The 18,524-nt window shown below is 39.7% G+C and overlaps 1 protein-coding gene across 1 annotated transcript; it reads right to left on the reverse strand.

The window, feature by feature from the left end:
* Nucleotides 1–1,672: 1,672 nt before the first annotated feature.
* On the reverse strand, nucleotides 1,673–13,826 carry pnp6 (purine nucleoside phosphorylase 6). The gene is made up of 6 exons (XM_005935005.2): nucleotides 13,684–13,826; nucleotides 11,038–11,201; nucleotides 10,845–10,948; nucleotides 7,608–7,783; nucleotides 7,326–7,516; nucleotides 1,673–4,571 (listed from the first exon to the last, which is right to left on the reverse strand). The coding sequence occupies exons 1-6, from the start codon at nucleotides 13,716–13,718 to the stop codon at nucleotides 4,339–4,341; spliced, it is 903 nt and encodes a 300-aa protein (XP_005935067.1). The 5' UTR covers nucleotides 13,719–13,826; the 3' UTR covers nucleotides 1,673–4,338.
* Nucleotides 13,827–18,524: the final 4,698 nt, after the last annotated feature.

Raw genomic sequence — 18,524 nt, forward strand, 5'->3', positions numbered from 1 at the left:
TAATTTAAAAGACTGCACTCTAGTTAAGTGATTAACTGAACTTTTCCTTTTTCCTGCTAAAACTTCTTTAAACACTAGAACTGATTCAATGAAAATTTGAATTTGAATGAGGATCTTTTTCATATCAGTTAAAAAATAACTTAATTATTTATTATTTTTGGTCACTTAAGGACTTTTTCAAACAGGAAACTGATATATAAACACTCTTTCAGTATCTGAAGTATTTAAACAGATAGCAGATTTATTACAATAATAATATTCATCTAACATCCCATTTTGTGCCACCTTTGGATACTTTGTTACATATTCACTCTTCTGTTTGCTCTTCTGTTTGGTTCAATTCATGTCAGTGCTATTGTTATAGTGCCAATTCACAACAACAGTTACCTGACGATGCTTTATAATGTAAGGTAAATGACCCTTACATTGATAAAACCCTGTTTTCTACAGTCATTGGTCTCCACTGATTCCAAACGGAAAGTTTTGTCTCCATAGCACATAAATGCTGCATTAGGTTTGCTGGCTACTGATATTATAGCTTATTAATCCTCTGTTTTAAGAGTCAGCTGAGAAGCTTGAAGCTGTCCAGTATGAGCTTCAGACTGGGAGCTGGTGATTGAAGTAATTAGTCGAGTGTAGTAAAAAGACTGGAGTTATAATAAATGGACAAAAGCATTACATCACATACTTCATCTCTGCTACAGAATCTGATGTCATGAAGCACTGAGCACACAGTTTTTGTGCTGATGTTAATGTCAGAGCAGGTTTGGAAGTAGGAGACGCTGCTTTATATGGGATATCTAGGAGGGATTAAATGTCCCGCACTGATTTGTTACAATGAGGGCATAGTATTACAGTCCTACACTTGAATTTCAGTGAGCTCTTTACAACGCTCAGGTCTTTCACAAGTGTTTGTGCAGGTAGACTGCACTTGGTTTTTGATACAGCTGTGGCAATGGGCTAGAAAACGCCTGAATTCAAAGATAAAGTGCTGGAGCCCAACACTTTTGTCTGCGTAGTGCATGTGGAATTAACTGGCCTGACTGGTCTTTCTCTAAAGTCTAAAGTCATTTCATCCAGCAGCATGAACATACGGTAAGTCCTAATCATAACTTTAAAATGCACTAAATAACATTTTTAATTAATTTATGGCATAAGTAGGCAAAGGAAAGTGCATATATTTGTTTATTATTTGGTTCAAGGTACCTACCAGCTTCATATAATATAATGATCCCCACACTGTAGTAAAAGGGGAATACCAGAGGTGTTGGTAGTTGAATATATAGCTAGTAGGTTCACCTTTTTAAAAATATTTACATGATTCCATGCAAATTTAGAGGGTGTTGTCTTCAGGGTTATTCAGTTTGCAATTTTTTGTGCTACATTTGAAGTGTTTTTGTCCACAGGCTGGGTAGACCTATTTTCTATGAAAATTAAATTCAGTGAATAAGGATCCATGTTTACTTTTACACAAACGCTTCAAACCATATTCCAGACTCATAGTCTCTCTCTCTCACTCTCTGATCGACAGCTTTATTAGTAGAGCTCTGCAAGGTTTTGCCCTTGTGGGACAATTTGCACATTACAGTGCTGTCTGCGCTGTTTGTTTGAATTTTGTTGCAATCAATCAAGACCAGTACACAACTTGAAGCTGCAGGCAAATAATTAAGATAATCCAGATAAAATGAGATAAACCACGCCATTAGCTGCAGCGCTGAGTTTGACTTGTCACATCCCCACAGAGTTGGAGCAGTAATTTTCCAGCTCCACCCTGCACACTGGTACAGTGCTGACACACTGCTGGCAGCTGACACGATTTGGAGGCAGCGTGTGAAAGTCAGCAGAGACATTCCCTCACTAACGCTGTTCCTCGGGTTTGTAAGAGTCACATTCAGTAACAGGACAGGAGGGGCACTGCTGCCCCGATATGAGCACAGGTACATGACAGTCTATAAGGGCACAGGGTGTGTGAGTGAGACAAAGGCTGAGTGTGTGACAATGTGTGACAGTGTTTAAAAGTGTCAACTCAGCAGAGCTGTCCCGCTCTATTTCCTCAGCTTCTCTTTTCACCCTATAATAATCAATAACGGGCCCCAGCCTCAGTTGGCACAGCAACAATAGATAGATCAACATTACATTACAGATGAAGCCTGTCAGCAGCCGTAGAGACTGAAGAGTCAAAGCACTTTGTTCTCCTCTCTTATTCTCTTTTAGTCGCTCCCATCATCTATGCTTTTCTGTGTCCCGTTTCCACTTCCTCTCATCCCAAAGCAGAGAGAGAGCTATTTGAATCTTACATATCTTTGAAGATGTCTTGTGTTTTGCTGTGCAGTTAAGTTGCGACTCTTTTTTACGAGTATGTGCAAATACAATCAAGCTCAGTGGTGTGTTGTTTGGCTCTTGGGCTCATTTGTATTAATATTTCAGCTCCACAGACGGCTGCACGCTGTATGTAGATGAATTATATAAGAGAGTGGAGAGGTAGGGTGGACGGAACAGCCATTTTCGCTTTATCTCAATCTGACTCTGACCTCATCTGTTTGAAGTATGTTTAGAGTGAAGGATTGAAAGAGTGTGGCGCTGCAGACAGAGAGTGTGTAGATGTGTTGATGAGGTGTGTGCTTTGTTTGGGGCTATGTTTGCCTTTATCTCGCTGTTCACTGAACCTCATTATCGTTGAAAGAGGAAGAAAGTCCTTTTCTCCTTGAAACTGACTTCCATATTGATTGATTTTGGGCTGTACCCCTGTAGTAGCCTGCTTGCACACGCACACACACACACAAACAATGACCAATGTGTGCAGTTACCCATGGCAAAGAAAAAATGCAATTACCCAGATGTCATCTCCAAATTTTTATTTAATAGCAGCAAAAGCTGGTGTGGCAAATAATTGCTTTGCTAGAGTGCATTGTTATATAAGTGAATACAATTCTAACCTGAGACCTCAGTACTTTAAATAAGATCAACAAACAACACATAACGGTTAATTCATCCAATAAAGTACAACCACAAGAAAGACCAGAAAACCGGAGACTAAAACAAATTGCCAAATTTGGACTGCTGAGCTTGTATTTTTCCGGCCTTTCCAGTGAATGAGATGGTCAAGACAAGCTGGCAGGCAAACTTGTTCCAGATGAGCACAGAAAAGATTGAAAACTGCAGGTATTCCAGCCCTCTCTGATGTTACAGTGTTAAGGCCTCACAGTGTGCAAATAAAGCAGTCCACTAAAGAAAAAAACCCTCACACATCACAACCATTTAACAAGACTGCTGGTATATCTTTCAGACTATACCGTGTGCTTTTTGTGTGATTAGTTAGATTTCTCTCTATGTATGATATATGTATGGTATAAATATATATATATATATATATAACTGTAACTGCTGATCTACAGTAAGAGATTACTAAAACCATGTGCTTTTCATTTTTTGACAAACTTTTAAGAAACTCATTGATTTCTTCTTTAAATATTAGGAATGATATCAGAGATTGGCCTATTTATTTGTAGGCCAGTATTATATGATAAATACATTGGATAGATATGTAGTCTGCCTGCTTAGAAATATAAAACTCTTGATTAAAATGTATAATAAATATGCCCACATTGATTTACAGGTAAAATAATTATTAAAAGTGCATCCTTAACAAGAAGAAACCACTAAATAATGCCAGTTGATAAGTCCAGTCCATAAGCTAATAGGGTTTTCCACATGCACCTGAAACAGATAAATGGTGGATTCATAGGTAGTAGATGCTCACATTGCTCTCGCTAAAGACAAACTGCAGCATGCATGCATGCATGCAGCAAAAATATGAGTGGGAGAGAGGAAGGAAGGCGTAAACTAACCATCAAATCTTAAAGGTTTGGATTCACTCAGATACTCAAGTCTGGTTTTCAACAAGGACCCAGATTGAAATTTGCTGCCACTGTGATAATAATAGGGAGTACAGGGAAAACCCCAGCTACCCTGCGGCACTTACATTAGGAGAGAAATGCACACCGGTGGTTGTAAAAGTATTACTATTACAGTTATTTATCTGTGATATCTGAGACTGTGGAAAGTTGAAACATTGGAATGAATGCATGGATTCAGGCTTACGTTTCCTGGATCACATTTGTTGATTTGTGCAGCTCTTGCTGAGGTAGTGCTAAATCCCTTAAAATCTTAAACCTTATAACTTCTCCTAAATGTCCACTTTACCCAATAGGAAATAATAATCTATCCCCCAAAGCACCATTTTTACCTTTTGTTCAAAGCTATGATTATTCTGTCACCACAAATTTGACTGTAAGGCCTAAAATGTTCTATTGGTCCATCAGATTGTAGATGATGTTACTAGAGCTTGGCTATAAGGCGGCTCACAAGATTCTGGAGCTCCTGAGTCCTGCGCTCAGTAGTCTTCAGCACTTCTGTGTGATTTGCTTTTTCATTGCTCTCATAATCTGTCACAACCTTGTTGGTGATGAGGGACAGGCCCAAGACACGTAAGCGACGGTCAGGAGCCACGTCCTCCTGGACACGTGTGCCACAGTGACGAGCCACCACCACCTCCGGGACTGTGCTCATACCTAGACAGAGGGTAGAGGTTGACATTTAATTGAGTACATAAAAACATTCCTTTACATCTCAGTTAGTACTGAACCTTGAAAGAGACACGTTAAAAAGAAAAGGTGGTTTGACTTCAGCACTGTGGTATAGGTCACACAGGATCCTTCATTTCACAAAATGCAACTTTATAGCAATTTCTATTAGATCATCCCTGCTTAATTAATCTCCATGGCTTGGCTTTCTCTTATAAATGTGTAGTTACCAACCCAAATCAAGCTAACACCTCACAGAACACAACGAACATGCCATAACAAGTAGGCTTAAACTTAAGTGTAAAAGTAGTACTAAGATAGTTTTAAAAATTGTGATAGTGGCCCTCCTCTGAGCAGCAAAACAAGCCAATATGACTATATTATTAAAGTCATAAATAAACATAGGTATATCCAATGTTTTAGCAAACAGTTGCTTATTAAGAATTCATTTGGAGTCATTTTCTTATCGCTATATGATGTATTTAATATCCTAATTAACTTGTCTGCCATTTGTTGCTGCGTCTGTAGCATAAAGTGGCTTTTTAGCTGCCTGTTTTACTGTGAGGCAAAATAGTAAAGTTATGGGACAGACAAACCAATAAAGCGTTGGTGAACTACAGTTAACTGCAGAGTCGAGTGATAGTCATCCTTCAGTTTTAAATATAGTCATTTGAAGTCCTGTTGAATTTTTTTAAAAGGATTATGGCAGTGAAAGTTCATGAACTTAGACATTCATTTTTATTAGCTATCTTGTAATAACTATTCTGTCATAAATGGCATATATCTATAATTTAGCAACTACTCTGGCTGTGAACTGACATATGTAAAAGTAAACTATAGTAAAACTCAAAAAGATAATGAACCCAGGTAACAACTTTCAAAATGTATCATCTTTTTCTGCCAATTTTACTACACAGAAAATATTTACCATTAAACATGCTACATTTACTGCAACTGATCTGATGTAGTTAAAACTGGTTTATATCAAGTTCTTGCTTTGTAGGACATGAAAGTCTAAATCACATTATGATGCATAATAACACAAACAAAACATCAATTGCTATACAGTGAAAAAAGAGTAAGAGGGTGTATGCTGTGATGTATATGATGTGAACCGGTGGTTACAAGGATGAAAAAATGATCTCTGATGATAGCTGATTTTTCAAGTTGGTACTGAAAAAGGTGCACGTGAAACTGATTTAGTCATGAGGTGTCTTGTGTTGTGCCCCTTAAGCGGAGCAGTAAGTGTTGGAAAGGAGTTATTGGTTTGAATTTGAAAGTAAAATTTAATGGCATTATTATCTGTGTAAATTAAAGAAAGTCAGGGTACTCGATCCATGTGCACAGGTGGAAATGAATCATATGAGCTCTATGATGTGTTCTTGGTTCAGTAATATCTCTTGTAGTGAGGGAACAAACTGAGAGGAAGTAGCACAGCAAACTGGGAGGCAGTGTTACGGCTCCCAGTTTGATCTCCACCAAATTATTTAGAATTAGAATTTATTCATGGATGGATCTAAAGAGCACAAGTGAATAAACTGTAATGAAGGCAAACAATAAGCAAGTCCAATCACGTAACATAAACCTCCTTCTGTATTGTCATAACAGCAAATCACAAATAACACTACTCAGATAGTTTTTCTGATTTGTTCCAGTCATAGCCTGAATCCAAACCATTTAATGTTGACTTGTAGACTCTGCATGTATAAATTATTATTTTAACCACGGAGCTGAATTATTTAAATAAGAAAACAGAGCTTGTATTTAAACCAACTTCACCTTCAAAAACACAAAAGTATTGTGCAGTATAATTGTGTGTAACTGTATACTACCACATAATGTGCAAAAACAAGTGTGGGGGGAAAGAAACAGGGGAATTAGAAGAAGCGTTTTCAAGAGTGAAGAATTGCAAAGTCATTCATACTGTATGACTTTGTAAAAACTGGAGGTTATGTAATAATAACAGGAGAGCCAGGTGCCAAGTTGGTCTGTCAATGATCTGAACAAATAAGTAACAAATACAGACTCATACATAATACATAATAGATCACTAGGAGGACCAAATGAAAAATACTATCCTTTATGCAAAACAACATTTTGCATGCATAGATTTTGAAGTCATTTTTAGGTCTTTAATTTAGTTAAGCCATCATATCTTGTGTACCTTTAAGTCTGGGGTTCAATATCGGACAATTGAACCAGACAGGAAAACTCTGTAGTATCACATAAGCTTGTTTTTGCACTGTCCTGTGAATCAGGTGAAAATTGATGCTTTTCCCATATGGAAAAGAAATAGTAAAAACTTATAAAAGACTTGCATAAGATGTGGCCTACTTCATATAGTGAATCATATAAGGCTTATATGATTTACTCATGAAAGTGGCCACTTTCTCATTACTTTTATATATTGTTTTAGTAAGTATCCAAAACATACAAGTCTCATTTATATAATTTTTTCAAGGGATCTTATATCTGTTTTCACTCAAGACAGATACAAACTTTATAAGATTTATATATATCTTTTCCATATGGGTTAGCTTCCACTAGTTCCAACTGTTGGGGTAATATTACTGCAGAAATTTAACTGTTGGTACATCTTCAAAGTAATTCGTCTCTCCGTATTCATATTTTTTTAATGTCTGTATGGTGGCTCTTGTAGATGTACTGTTATGAAGTTTTAACCCTTTATGGTACCTTTTAAAAGGACACTATCTGAACTGAGGATGAAGGAGCTGTACTAACCCACAGCATCAGCCCCCAGCCTCTGCAAGAGTTTGCACTCAGCAATGGTTTCATATGTTGGGCCAGCCAACATGCAGTATACCCCTTCCTGCAGGAAGCTGTCATAGCCCAGTTCCTTTGCTGTTTTTCTGGTCAGGGCTCTCAGGTCACGGTCATATGCATCTGACATGCATGGGAACCGCACTCCAAACCTGCAGGGATAATTAATGCATGAATGAGACACAGGAGTAATGTATAAGATACAGATTTTCCTTTCACTGCCCTGCCCGAGTGTTTCTGTACCTCTCATCATTGTGCCCACACAGAGGGTTCTGTCCTGCAAATCCGGGCATGTTGATGTGATCTTTAATGAGCATGATGTCTCCCACACTGTAGGTGTCATTGAGTCCTCCTGCTGCATTTGTCACAATCAGAGTGCTCACACCCAGCAGATAGAAGACTCGCACTGGGTAAGTCACCTGGAAAGATAAAAATTGTATGCTTCAGAGACAGCAGCTGTCACTCTTTTATGGTCTCAGTGTTTGTCAGTAAATTACAGAAGGGAGTTACAGGTAACCTGGGAATAATAGCAAAGCAAACAATTCATCATATGAAGCAAACATTATAAAAGTGCCAGCTTCTTTATGCACTGATGTCAGTAAGATTTTTATTACTGTAGGTTTTTGCGCATGTGTGGTACAGTGGTGGTTCTGTGCTAACCTTTATATGGCAACTGATGGCCCATAAATGACTGTTGCTACTTTTCACTGCAGTCACATTTAGAAATTGTTTTTTTCTATTTCACATTCCCCTAGAGATTGAATTGCCTATGAAAGTGCTCTGCTAGTTAGTGCAGAAATGTTATCGAGTAGCTTGCTATCTTGATAAGGTCAGTGCTGTCACTTTGGAACATTGGTATGCTTGATATAGGATTTGCATATTATAAGCCCACAACAAACTTTGTTCCATGGACAAAATTTAAGCAGAGCCGTGTGTAATAACAGGACTGCAGAACCTCTAAAAGCAAACAAATGATATAATGTTTGGTGGAATACTTCTTCTAAAAAAACATATTCATTGTATAAGACAAAGTAATCAATTATAGGCACTTATTATTGCTGGTGTAATCTTTACTATACTAAATGTTTCAGATGAGTGTATTGCCATGGTAACAATAGCTGATCCGCCTAACCACAAGACAGTTGTGATAAGCGTGTCTTTAATTTGGCAGATATTCTGTCATTAAGCAAAGTACTGGAACAATTAAAATGTGCGGACAAACATCAGAGTGACACTGAGCCATGCAGTTACTGTACATGGTTAATAAAAACATCCCATCTAATGTTATCTTGGCTTTATTTTTTTCAGGTTGCCAAGTAGGACTTAAGGACCATAACACAGGACAAAGTCCAGTACATTCTCCGAGTGCGCCCCAGGGTGGCTGTGGCTACAATGTAGCTTGAGTGTGTGAATGTGTGTGTGAATGGGTGGATGACTGGATATGTAAAGCGCTTTGGGGTCCTTAGGGACTAGTAAAGCGCTATATAAATACAGGCCATTTACCATTTTACCATTTACCAGAAAAGCAAATTTGTAATAGAAAATTTTACTTAAGCTGGCATAGGTGGGGGGTGGCATATGCAGACGATTCATCTAGAGACATTTAAAATGTTGTTTGTCTATACTTCTAACTGGATATAAGAGGACTATAAAGCATCTGACCTTCTGTTACTATAAAAAAATGTGTCTTTATGATTCAGGGGGGTCATATGGAGAATTTTATGTGGATATGGCATGTGAAAGCGGGTAATAAAAGTCAAACCAGGATACAGTCTCCACAGGCCAAAGGGCAATCCAATGTGACACACTGGTTGTCATCTCAGCACTTCAGCTGATCATTCTACAAACTTGGTAAATTGTTACCTCAAGTTGTACCTATCCTTGATCCTTGATGTCATACACCCAAATTTCCCCTTGTGGGACAATTAAAGGATTATTCTATTCTATTCTATTCTATTCTATTCTATGTAAGTGCTTATTAAAAGTCACTAGGCTATTTGGGAGAAAGTCTTAACCCTCTCAAGGCAGGCGTTGCCGATTTGCAACAGTTAAAAACTAACAACCTGATTACCCCACATACATATTTTATGAGGTTTTTTTTACTCAGAAGTACCACTGCAGGACTTGGTTGTGCATTAGCAACAAAAAGTTTAATATGAGCCTGAGAGGGTTAATTGTCTCAGAGAACAGCTTTCTCTCATAGAATATAAGCTTTATGATAGAAAGTCTGATTTTGACTCATCAATTTAAAGAGCAACAATCTATTTTGAAGGCAGTTTGAACTGCATGTTTTTCTCAGTGTGACTGACTATGTCAGAATTTAAACAGCTGGCTGAATTCTACAGTACAGTGCATCGTTTGCATCAGCAAGGTCTCAAGACACAGAAGCGAGTTGGGTTGTGTAATGGAAATGTTGTATTTGTTCCAGAGTTGCTTGTTTTTTCACAGCACAATAATGCTGATTCATGAGTTATGAAACTATTCTATGAAACATGATTGATACAGTCTTGAAGACCCTGAATGTTCTGCTGAGGGAACGACTACACCATATGAATGTGAAATGAGTACACCACTTCGACTGTGTGCCGAGCCAGAGTCTCAGTCCCATATGCATATAATAACCTTTTTAATGAAAACTCTGAATGATGACTGCTTTTTATTTGTCTTGTTCTTTCGTTACTGGATTTCTTCTGTAATTTGGGATAGAAATTGTGACAGAAAGCTGCTCATGAGGCAAAGCAATAACAAATAAATGTCTATCTTTGCACATTTTCACATGGAGGCCATTCAAAATGCAGTTAGATCAAATATAATCCCAGCAGAGCAGAGCATGGAAGTGGACAATTAATGGATTACATCCCAAAGAGTAAACACCAGGTATCTGCTACTTACAGTAGCTCAAAGAAAACACCAAGCTTTCTTAACATAAGCAGAATACGCAACTAAAGCTCCCCACACAAGACTGGTCCACACACTGACTAAACAGCTCTTCACTTGCTTATATGCTGCTAGGTGGCTGATTGCTGAATAAAGCCAGCTGTCCACTGGCTCCTCGGGCGAGCTGGGTGGAAGCTAAACTACTGGATGAGAAAAACGCACCCACACAACACACAGACTTGCTAGGGCTGTAACAAATATAAAACTCATATCAGAGACATGACTGTTGTTAGCCATACTAGCCTCACTGCTATTTAGATGATTAAAAACAGTCATGTCTCTGTATTTACTGCAGACTGAAATAGTTTAACTTTTGCTTTGTGTGGAACCAACATTTTCTTAGAACTGCAGCTATTTATAATTGTAATCCCACAACGCCAGTTTAAATATTGGTAATTTATTACTTATTTTTATTGTGAAATAACTATACACTCTATATAAGATGGCTGTAGCCAATGTGACATCAGAAAAGAAAAAGATGGTCTAATCTGGGTAATAAAAGGTACCACAAGCAGTAGATTATCTCTACATACTGCTGCTTACCGTTTGTATGTTGTAACCCTCGTAGAAATGGAATCTCCCCTGCATACAGACACACTCGCAGCCATTCAGCTTGCCAAACACCAGCTGCCCTGCATGACCCTGCACTGCACAGCACACGTGTAGCATTAGCCATTGCTGGCATGAATATGCACACTGTCCAGACAGTAATAATGAGTTTTAGGAAACCGCTTACCAGTGCTGGTGGGAAAACGCGGAATATCCTCATATTTGAACACTGTCTTCTCCTCCAGCAGATCAGCTAGACCGCCCAGGCCTGAACCACAGATGATGGCCACTTTGGGACGCTGCTTTGTACGGTTAAGCAGCCAGTCCGCTGTCTCCTTATAGTCTTCATAACTGTATATGAAAGTGTTAAGGAACATAAACAATATCAAGTCGACATGTGCAGCTTTAACTGAGAATACAAAAGTAAGACATTGTTGAAAACAGAAGAACCAGCAGAACGGCTTCAACTGAAAGTTGTTTTAACTTCTATAGGCAATCATTAAAAGTCAGAACTCTAAAAAATAGAAAGATTAATCAGTTTTGTTCAGTTAAGGCTTTTCTGTGTGGATCAACTAGCCTGACCTGTCTATCCAGCTAAAGTATGTCCCTTTGTGATGACAAAGCTAATGCTCATTGTCTCACTGGTTGCACTGGTAGAGTTACCCACTATTCAGCAACAGCGATGTTAAAGACAAGTGAAAAGATCATCTGGAGGAGAAATGTGGGAGTAAAAACCCACAGAAATGAACACTGTAAAAATATGATTCAATGATGCAGGGTGCAACACACTGAAGGGCTTTTACTTTGCTATTTTGAGTGCACCAGGCAAATTATAATTCAGGGGTGCTGATTTGATTGGGAATGCCCCAAGGTACTACATTATATAAAGCCTGAACCAGTCTGTAATTCTGGTTATAAATGTGGTAGTAAAGCTATAACCTTGTTAATGTTCCCTCAATGCCTCAAGTCAAGCCTTGTTGTTAAAATACAGGGACACTTCAGGCCGTGGCCTTTACCAGATCAAGCTGAAGCAGGGGAAAGCCCAAAGACTCTAGAAATCCCATCTAAGATATATGCTATATCTGATTAGAATTAGATGTTCTGGCTTATCTTTTCCATATTCCACCTGTTTCTTTGCTAAAAACCTAGCATGGAATTATTTTAGCAACAGTAGAAGTTTTGGCAACTGGGATGGAGAGTTCAATCAAAGTCATAAAATTTCCATGAAGTAAGAAAGTGGGCCAGCTGCCAAATATATCAGGGGCCTATGCATCAAAAATGTTATCCAGAAGAAAGAAACTGAAAGTAACTGAATCATTATCCAGTCTGTCAGTTGCAATCGTGGCTCTATAACTAATTCTTCAGGTGGTAATTTTCAGCTTTGTACAAGAACACCAGTCAGGTAGATTAACACATGGCTGTACGAACGTCTGCTGGATTAGAAGGTGGAGAATAAATGACAGCATGCCAGGTTATTTAACCATTGCATGTTTGTTTTTTTATCAGTGATTTATAAACCCAAGCAATGGAAACATGGAGACATCAGCAGGGGTGTATAATATGTAGCATAACAATAAAACCATCTCTTATTCAGCAAGAACATGATGACAGCTCTCATTCCTGTAATTCTGCTGTAACCTTTTATTTAAGGGGAAGTAAACTTTCCCCATAAACAAGATGAATTTACTTTTGAGTGGCCAACTAGACTTACCAAATAACAATTATAAGAACTTGATGTTTAGCCATCTTTGTATGATGGTGTTAATCTGTTAGATTATCCTGTTTTTTAAATTACATAATAACCTTACAGTTTCTACTATGTGTTAGCATTTTAAAGTCATGTCAAAATGACAGCTTGTAAAAAAACTGTGAAAAACTCAGTACAATCCATGTTTCATTACCTAAACCAAATTTAGTTGCAATAAGTTAAAGTAGCTGTTTTCCGTGTCATCCTCTACAGTAGCTTCTAATTTTACAGAGCAGAATCTTAAAAGCAGAACCTCTATAAAGCCTTCTGCTTTTGTAGAGCTAATAACACCTGGATGTTATTTACTTTTTTAGCCCTGTGGCAGTAGTTTTTCACAGCTACCTAGCAACATATAGAGTAATATATGGGTAAGCCAGTACATTTTATTTCGATTTTTCTCCTACCTGCCTTTCAATTGAGCTCAATGTTTATCTAGGTTACGTTTGTCTTTGAGCTCACTTTGTGATTATGTTCAATTATACAACAGCAAGCAGGAAGTGAGTTTGTAAGGGCTCTCCTTCCCTTGAACTGGTGGGCTGGTATCGTGTGGAGCTGTCCGTGGTGCTGCGGGAAATTTGTATTCAGGCTCTGAAGCCTGACTGCCACATATTTCTGGCATTCCGAACACAAAGTCCCGAAAACACAAAAGGCAGCTTGACTAGTCGCGGTAGTTGCTAAGCCCCAGGCTTTGAATTAGACACACAAGACAGGCCTGTAAAGTAGGCGAACATGCAACCAGTCTGACTAGATCCTTATGATAGATAGCAATGACATTTGCATTTTTATATATTAACAATGCGGGTTATTCTTCCCTCACGCTGTAGGTAAAGGCTTCCACCTGTCATATTACGACAAGCTCACTTCATAAGAGGAAAACCCTCATTGGCTGGTCTAATCTTCAGAAATAAGCGTCCTGTCACTTTTGCCTTCATTATACGTTTCTCAAAACGCACAAAATGCTTTATGTAAATCTTAGGATTTATTCTTTAGACCCCCTTCAACACCGTCCACATTCCAATTAGACAGCGTAGTGGCCTTGACAATCATTAGGCTCTTTTCACTAACATCCAGCCCTGTCATTCCTACCTGCAGTGACTGCTGGAGGGGTTTGCCGCTTCCATATCCGACGAGGGCGACGATAAGGTCCCGTTTAGTGTTTATTTTCACAGGTGCTTCCCGTGTATGGTAAGCCAGTTAAAGCCGCCGATGGAGACTCTTCTGCTTGGGTGGACGGAGTGGGGAGGGGGTGTTGCGCGTTGACGTCAAGACATTTCGTAGGGGATGGGGGCGGGGCTTACACAGAGTGCCGGTCGCACTTTGAAGAATACAAAATCCAATTTTCCAGCCGACTGGGCAATTTACTGATCCGTTTCTCATGACGAGACAAGACCGGGAACAGAGGGAGAAACAGTGAGAGGGCGACAGAGAAGAAGGGAAAGGAAAAGATAAGGAAATAATAATAATAAGATAAAATCTAAACAGTAATGTTGTGGATTTTTTTTTGTTATTGTTTTTTACCCCACAAATATAAACAAACATTTCAGATTTCAGATGTTCCATTGAACACCAGTTCGGGGAAATCCCGCATGTGTCTGAAGCATGCTGTACAAATAGTGGCTCTGACTAACAATTCAAAGTGCTGACTCAGGGATTAGTAGAAAAGAATGAACGTGAAAACACACAAAAACCTAATACAAAGCAGTGACACAAGGCATAAGAAAAGGGGAGCAATGTACTGCATGTAATTACAGAGACAGGATAAAGTAAGGTAAATACAAAGCTTATTTGTTTAATATTTTATCTTAAAAAATCACGAGTTTACAATTAACAGGTCTAGTTATGGGTTAAAGCCAACAACTCATAAACCATAAACATTCCAGAAAAAGTGAAAAATAGTTTAGTATAACATTTCAACTTAAATATGAATAGTTCCTATTTAATGCAACTTCTTTGCATTTATTTTTTTTCATTTATTCACATGGGACAAGTTAGAAACCAAAACATGTCATGGTGGTGTTGTGTAGCAGGCTGGAGTTGGACCCAGATGCAAGACTCGAACACAAAAGAGATTACTGAAAGAGGCAGCTTTTATTTGCAGCAACAAAGCACTAAACTAAATACATGAAAACAAAACCTAACATTGGAAACTGAGAACTGAAAACTAGAAACGTACAATAAAAAACTAGGAACTGGGGAGAAAGCAAGGAGAAGTCAATGGCCAGCGTTGGTATTGGCGCTATTGGCGTGGTGTGGCGTGGTGGTAGTATCGGACGGAGGCCCTTGGGCGGATTGAATGGTGGCTGGTATTGACAGGGATGGGAACCCTTGAGCAGTGCAGGATTGGGCAGTGCAGTGACCACTGGTTCAGGCAGAGATAAACCAGATGGAGCAAGGACCTCTGGTGGAGCAGAACCAGAAAGTGCAAAGAGCTCTGGCTAGCTGGAGCTGTGCAGGGTACACAGCCTGTTAAGGGTGCGGCGGCTAGGGCTACACAGCACATGAGGCTTCGCAGGCTCAGGCTGCAATGTGGAGACCATGGCTAGCTGGGCAAGCTCGCCTGACCCCCAGCGGAGACAGGTGACTGGGACGCCTCAGCTGAGCCCCCAGCAGAGAATGAAACGAGAACCTCCGGGGGACCAGAACAATCTAAGGCCTCAAACTCAGTCTCTGAATTCCAGTGTTGGGTAAGTTACTTTAAATTAGTAACTTAGTTACATTACTAGTTACTTCTCTCAAAAGTAACTCAGTTACTTCAAGTTACTCGTTACTTTCAAAGTAACTAGTTACTAGGGAAAGTAACTTTGGTTTTACTCAGAATTCTCTTGTTAATGTGTTGCTTCCGTAACTGGATACCCAGTGAGATTGCCAGTCTTCTAGCTTGCTTACTTGCCAAAGGTGCACTGTGCCACCTACCAATAGAAAGGAAAAAATGATGTGCATATTTCCACGAGCGAAATCCCACACCTGGACCATCATTGACCGCCACCATGATTCTAGCCTACGTCACAGCGTCACGTGCGCTTTTTACATCCAACACGAAAACTGCAGTTGTGGTGCTTTCGATTGTACTCAGAACTCGGAAATTCTGCCTTCCGAATAGGAAGATGTAGGTAACACCAGACTGCAGATGAGCTGCATACAGAGCTGGACTGGGACAAAAAATCGGCCCGGGCATTTTGACTAGAGACCGGCCCACCATTATAGGAAAAATCATAAAGCCTTTGAATGAAAACTAAACACTGTTGTGACAGTGATGTACACTGTTCTGATGGTATATATGCATCAATCTATCAATCGTTTGTTGTAAGATTCAGATAATTATTTTTTAAAAGCTAGACATTTTAAATGAGAATAAGAAAGTATTTCTTTGTGCCCCCTCTCCCTGTTAATGCCCTACCTGCCCCCCTGGCAACACTTTGCTAGACCCGCCCCTGCACAGTTACCAGCTGTCAGCTACATAGAAAAGGATCCTGGTGTTATTTGTCTCTCAGAAACAGTTCATAACTTCCCTTCAACTCATTCATGTCACCTAAAAGGTAAACCTGTTTCTCCATCACCTGTTCAGCTCTGATGATCTCAGTAAGGACATCTCCTGGTTTCATCTTCATGTTTCCCTCTCACCAATAACCAAACCGATATCATGACCAGCAGCTTTACAGCTGTGGCTCCAGCAAACATCAGCTGATACTAGAAATTAATATTAAATAAATTCTAACAACAGCTGATCAAGCTTAAACGTGCTGCTGTTGTTTAGCGCGACATCCGCTGGTTTCCTCTTTCTGGCGCAAAGTGGGCGATAAACAAACAAGAGAGAAAAGCCGATCAGCTGATCATTGATCAGTTTCATGATTGAAGTAGAAACAGGAGAGGGAGGGGAGAGAATGAGAGAAGAAGAGGCAGCTGTGCAGCAAAGACACAGAATAACTCCAGCTTTGTGTCTTTTTCATTGTAGCTGAAGTCCGGGACAAACTGTTCCTTTTCACCTCAATAACGAAACGCGTAATATTTTCTCTGAATAGAGACGATTCTGTTTTTACAGGACGGTTGGCAACTCTACTAACTAACTTATGAACAAAATAAAGTTCAACATCATTAACATCATAGCACCACCCAGCTGTATAGAAACTCGTCATGCTAGCTAGTACGCAGTACAGAAAAAGTCAGCATAACGAAAATAAACTCACACCTAAACTTGTTTATATCTGACCCAGACAGACTGCAGGTCATAACTTCTTACCTGAAGTTCAGTTCACCTGACACTCGGACCTCGGGTCTCTGCTCCTCCTGCCTCCCCTTTCCCTCGTCCACCTGCTGGCCTCCACCACTTGCTAATGAATCTGTGGAAGCTCCGCGATAGCCACCACAAGAAGTAATGAATAACGAGCCTATCTAAATCCCAGTAACGATTAACGCGTTCCTGATTTTGGCATAATAACTAGTTACCGTGCTCATTATCACAATAATAACGTAGTTACCGTAACGCATTACTTAATAACGCGTTAGTCCCTACACTGCTGAATTCCGCCTGGGTAAAGTTTCAGTTTGTAATTGGCCCAGTTTAGCTACACAACAGTTCCAGAAAAACGGTTATTATCCGGAACTGGGTAACAAAGCCTTGGAATAAACAATCTCAAGGCCCTTATCCATTAGCAGCTACTCAGATCGACTCACCCCCTTATCACCACAACTTGGCTTGGATTGACTGGTTTCCCATTACAACCTAGTACTACCTTTTGTGCATGCTTGTCAACATAGCAATGCATCTGCACGTCCCAAGACGTCAATAATGTGCGATACGAAGACTAAAGGTGGACATTCAGGCAAGAATATACCTACTGCTTGGTCTGTGGCTTTTCGTCAGACTCAAGGATCACCGCATTTCTTTTTTTTGGGAGCTATTTCCCTCGTTGCTGGGTTTCAAAGATGACGTTTTTGACTTTCGTGAATGAGAAGCTCTCATGACTCATTGAGTGACACTACTGACCAGCCAATCAGTGTCATGCAGTGTGACGACATCACATTTTAGTACCTGCTCGGATCGTTTGGATCTGAAAAAGTACCAGGTACCAGGTACTATGACCTAATGGAAAACTGTGGTAAACTGTGCCGAGTCAATGCGCGAAGGTACTGACAGAAAAGGGGCTATAAAGTTTCCAGGCTTGGGAGGAGTGTGAAGAAAACAGTCTTCTAAATTCTCTGAGCTGGAGTTACCAGTCTCTGTAGTAATACTTCCAGGCTTGGAAGGAGCATGATGAAAACTTTTTTTTTTTTTTTTTTAAATGGAGGAAACTGCGTCAGAATAAACAGTTTTAGAATCTAAACACTCAGATCAGGACAGCTTTGTCTTTAAAAAAAATCTTGGGACCTGGAGGAGGAGAGACATGGAAAATTTCTTCCGCTGCTGCAGCTGTGGTGATATAGGAGACTCCTGCTGCTGTGGTGAGGTAGTAATGGAGGAATTAAGCTGCAGCGCTGTAGAAGAGGAGGACCAATGACCTGGGCCAGCTCTCAGTGCCTCCTTAGCCCGAGTCAGGGAACAGCCAAAATCCTAAGCTATACATGTAAACAAAACCTAACATTGATTGGAAACTGAGAACTGAAAACTCAAAACCAGGATCAGGAACTGGGGAGAAAGCTAAGAGAAGAGAGGGACACAAGGACAGCAGGGGAATACACAGCAATGTGAGACAACACAACAACAGGCAGAGGAAGACGGTGGACTAAATAGAAAGAGACATGACAGGGAGGAAGCAAAACTGAATACAATAAACACAGGACATGGGACTATCAAAATAAAACAGGAAACATGCACACACACTAAGACGTGGGGTTGACACTGGGACTGGGGACGAGACAGACATAGGGACATAGCCAACTGGGGAGACAGAAAGGAAACACAGAAATCAGACACAGGAGATAAACGAACA

This window comes from Haplochromis burtoni, unplaced genomic scaffold (assembly GCF_018398535.1).
Source record: "Haplochromis burtoni strain Fernald_Lab_line unplaced genomic scaffold, NCSU_Asbu1 Contig_188, whole genome shotgun sequence".
NCBI lineage: Eukaryota > Metazoa > Chordata > Actinopteri > Cichliformes > Cichlidae > Haplochromis > Haplochromis burtoni.

Excerpts from the sequence above, each read along its gene's own strand:
- pnp6 (XM_005935005.2), bottom strand. The coding sequence starts at position 13,718 with ATGGAAGCGGCAAACCCCTCCAGCAGTCACTGCAG. Across the intron at positions 11,202-13,683 it reads CCCTCCAGCAGTCACTGCAG|TTATGAAGACTATAAGGAGA; the intron begins GTAGGAATGACA and ends TTTCATATACAG. Across the intron at positions 4,572-7,325 it reads GCTGGGGGCTGATGCTGTGG|GTATGAGCACAGTCCCGGAG; the intron begins GTTAGTACAGCT and ends CCCTCTGTCTAG.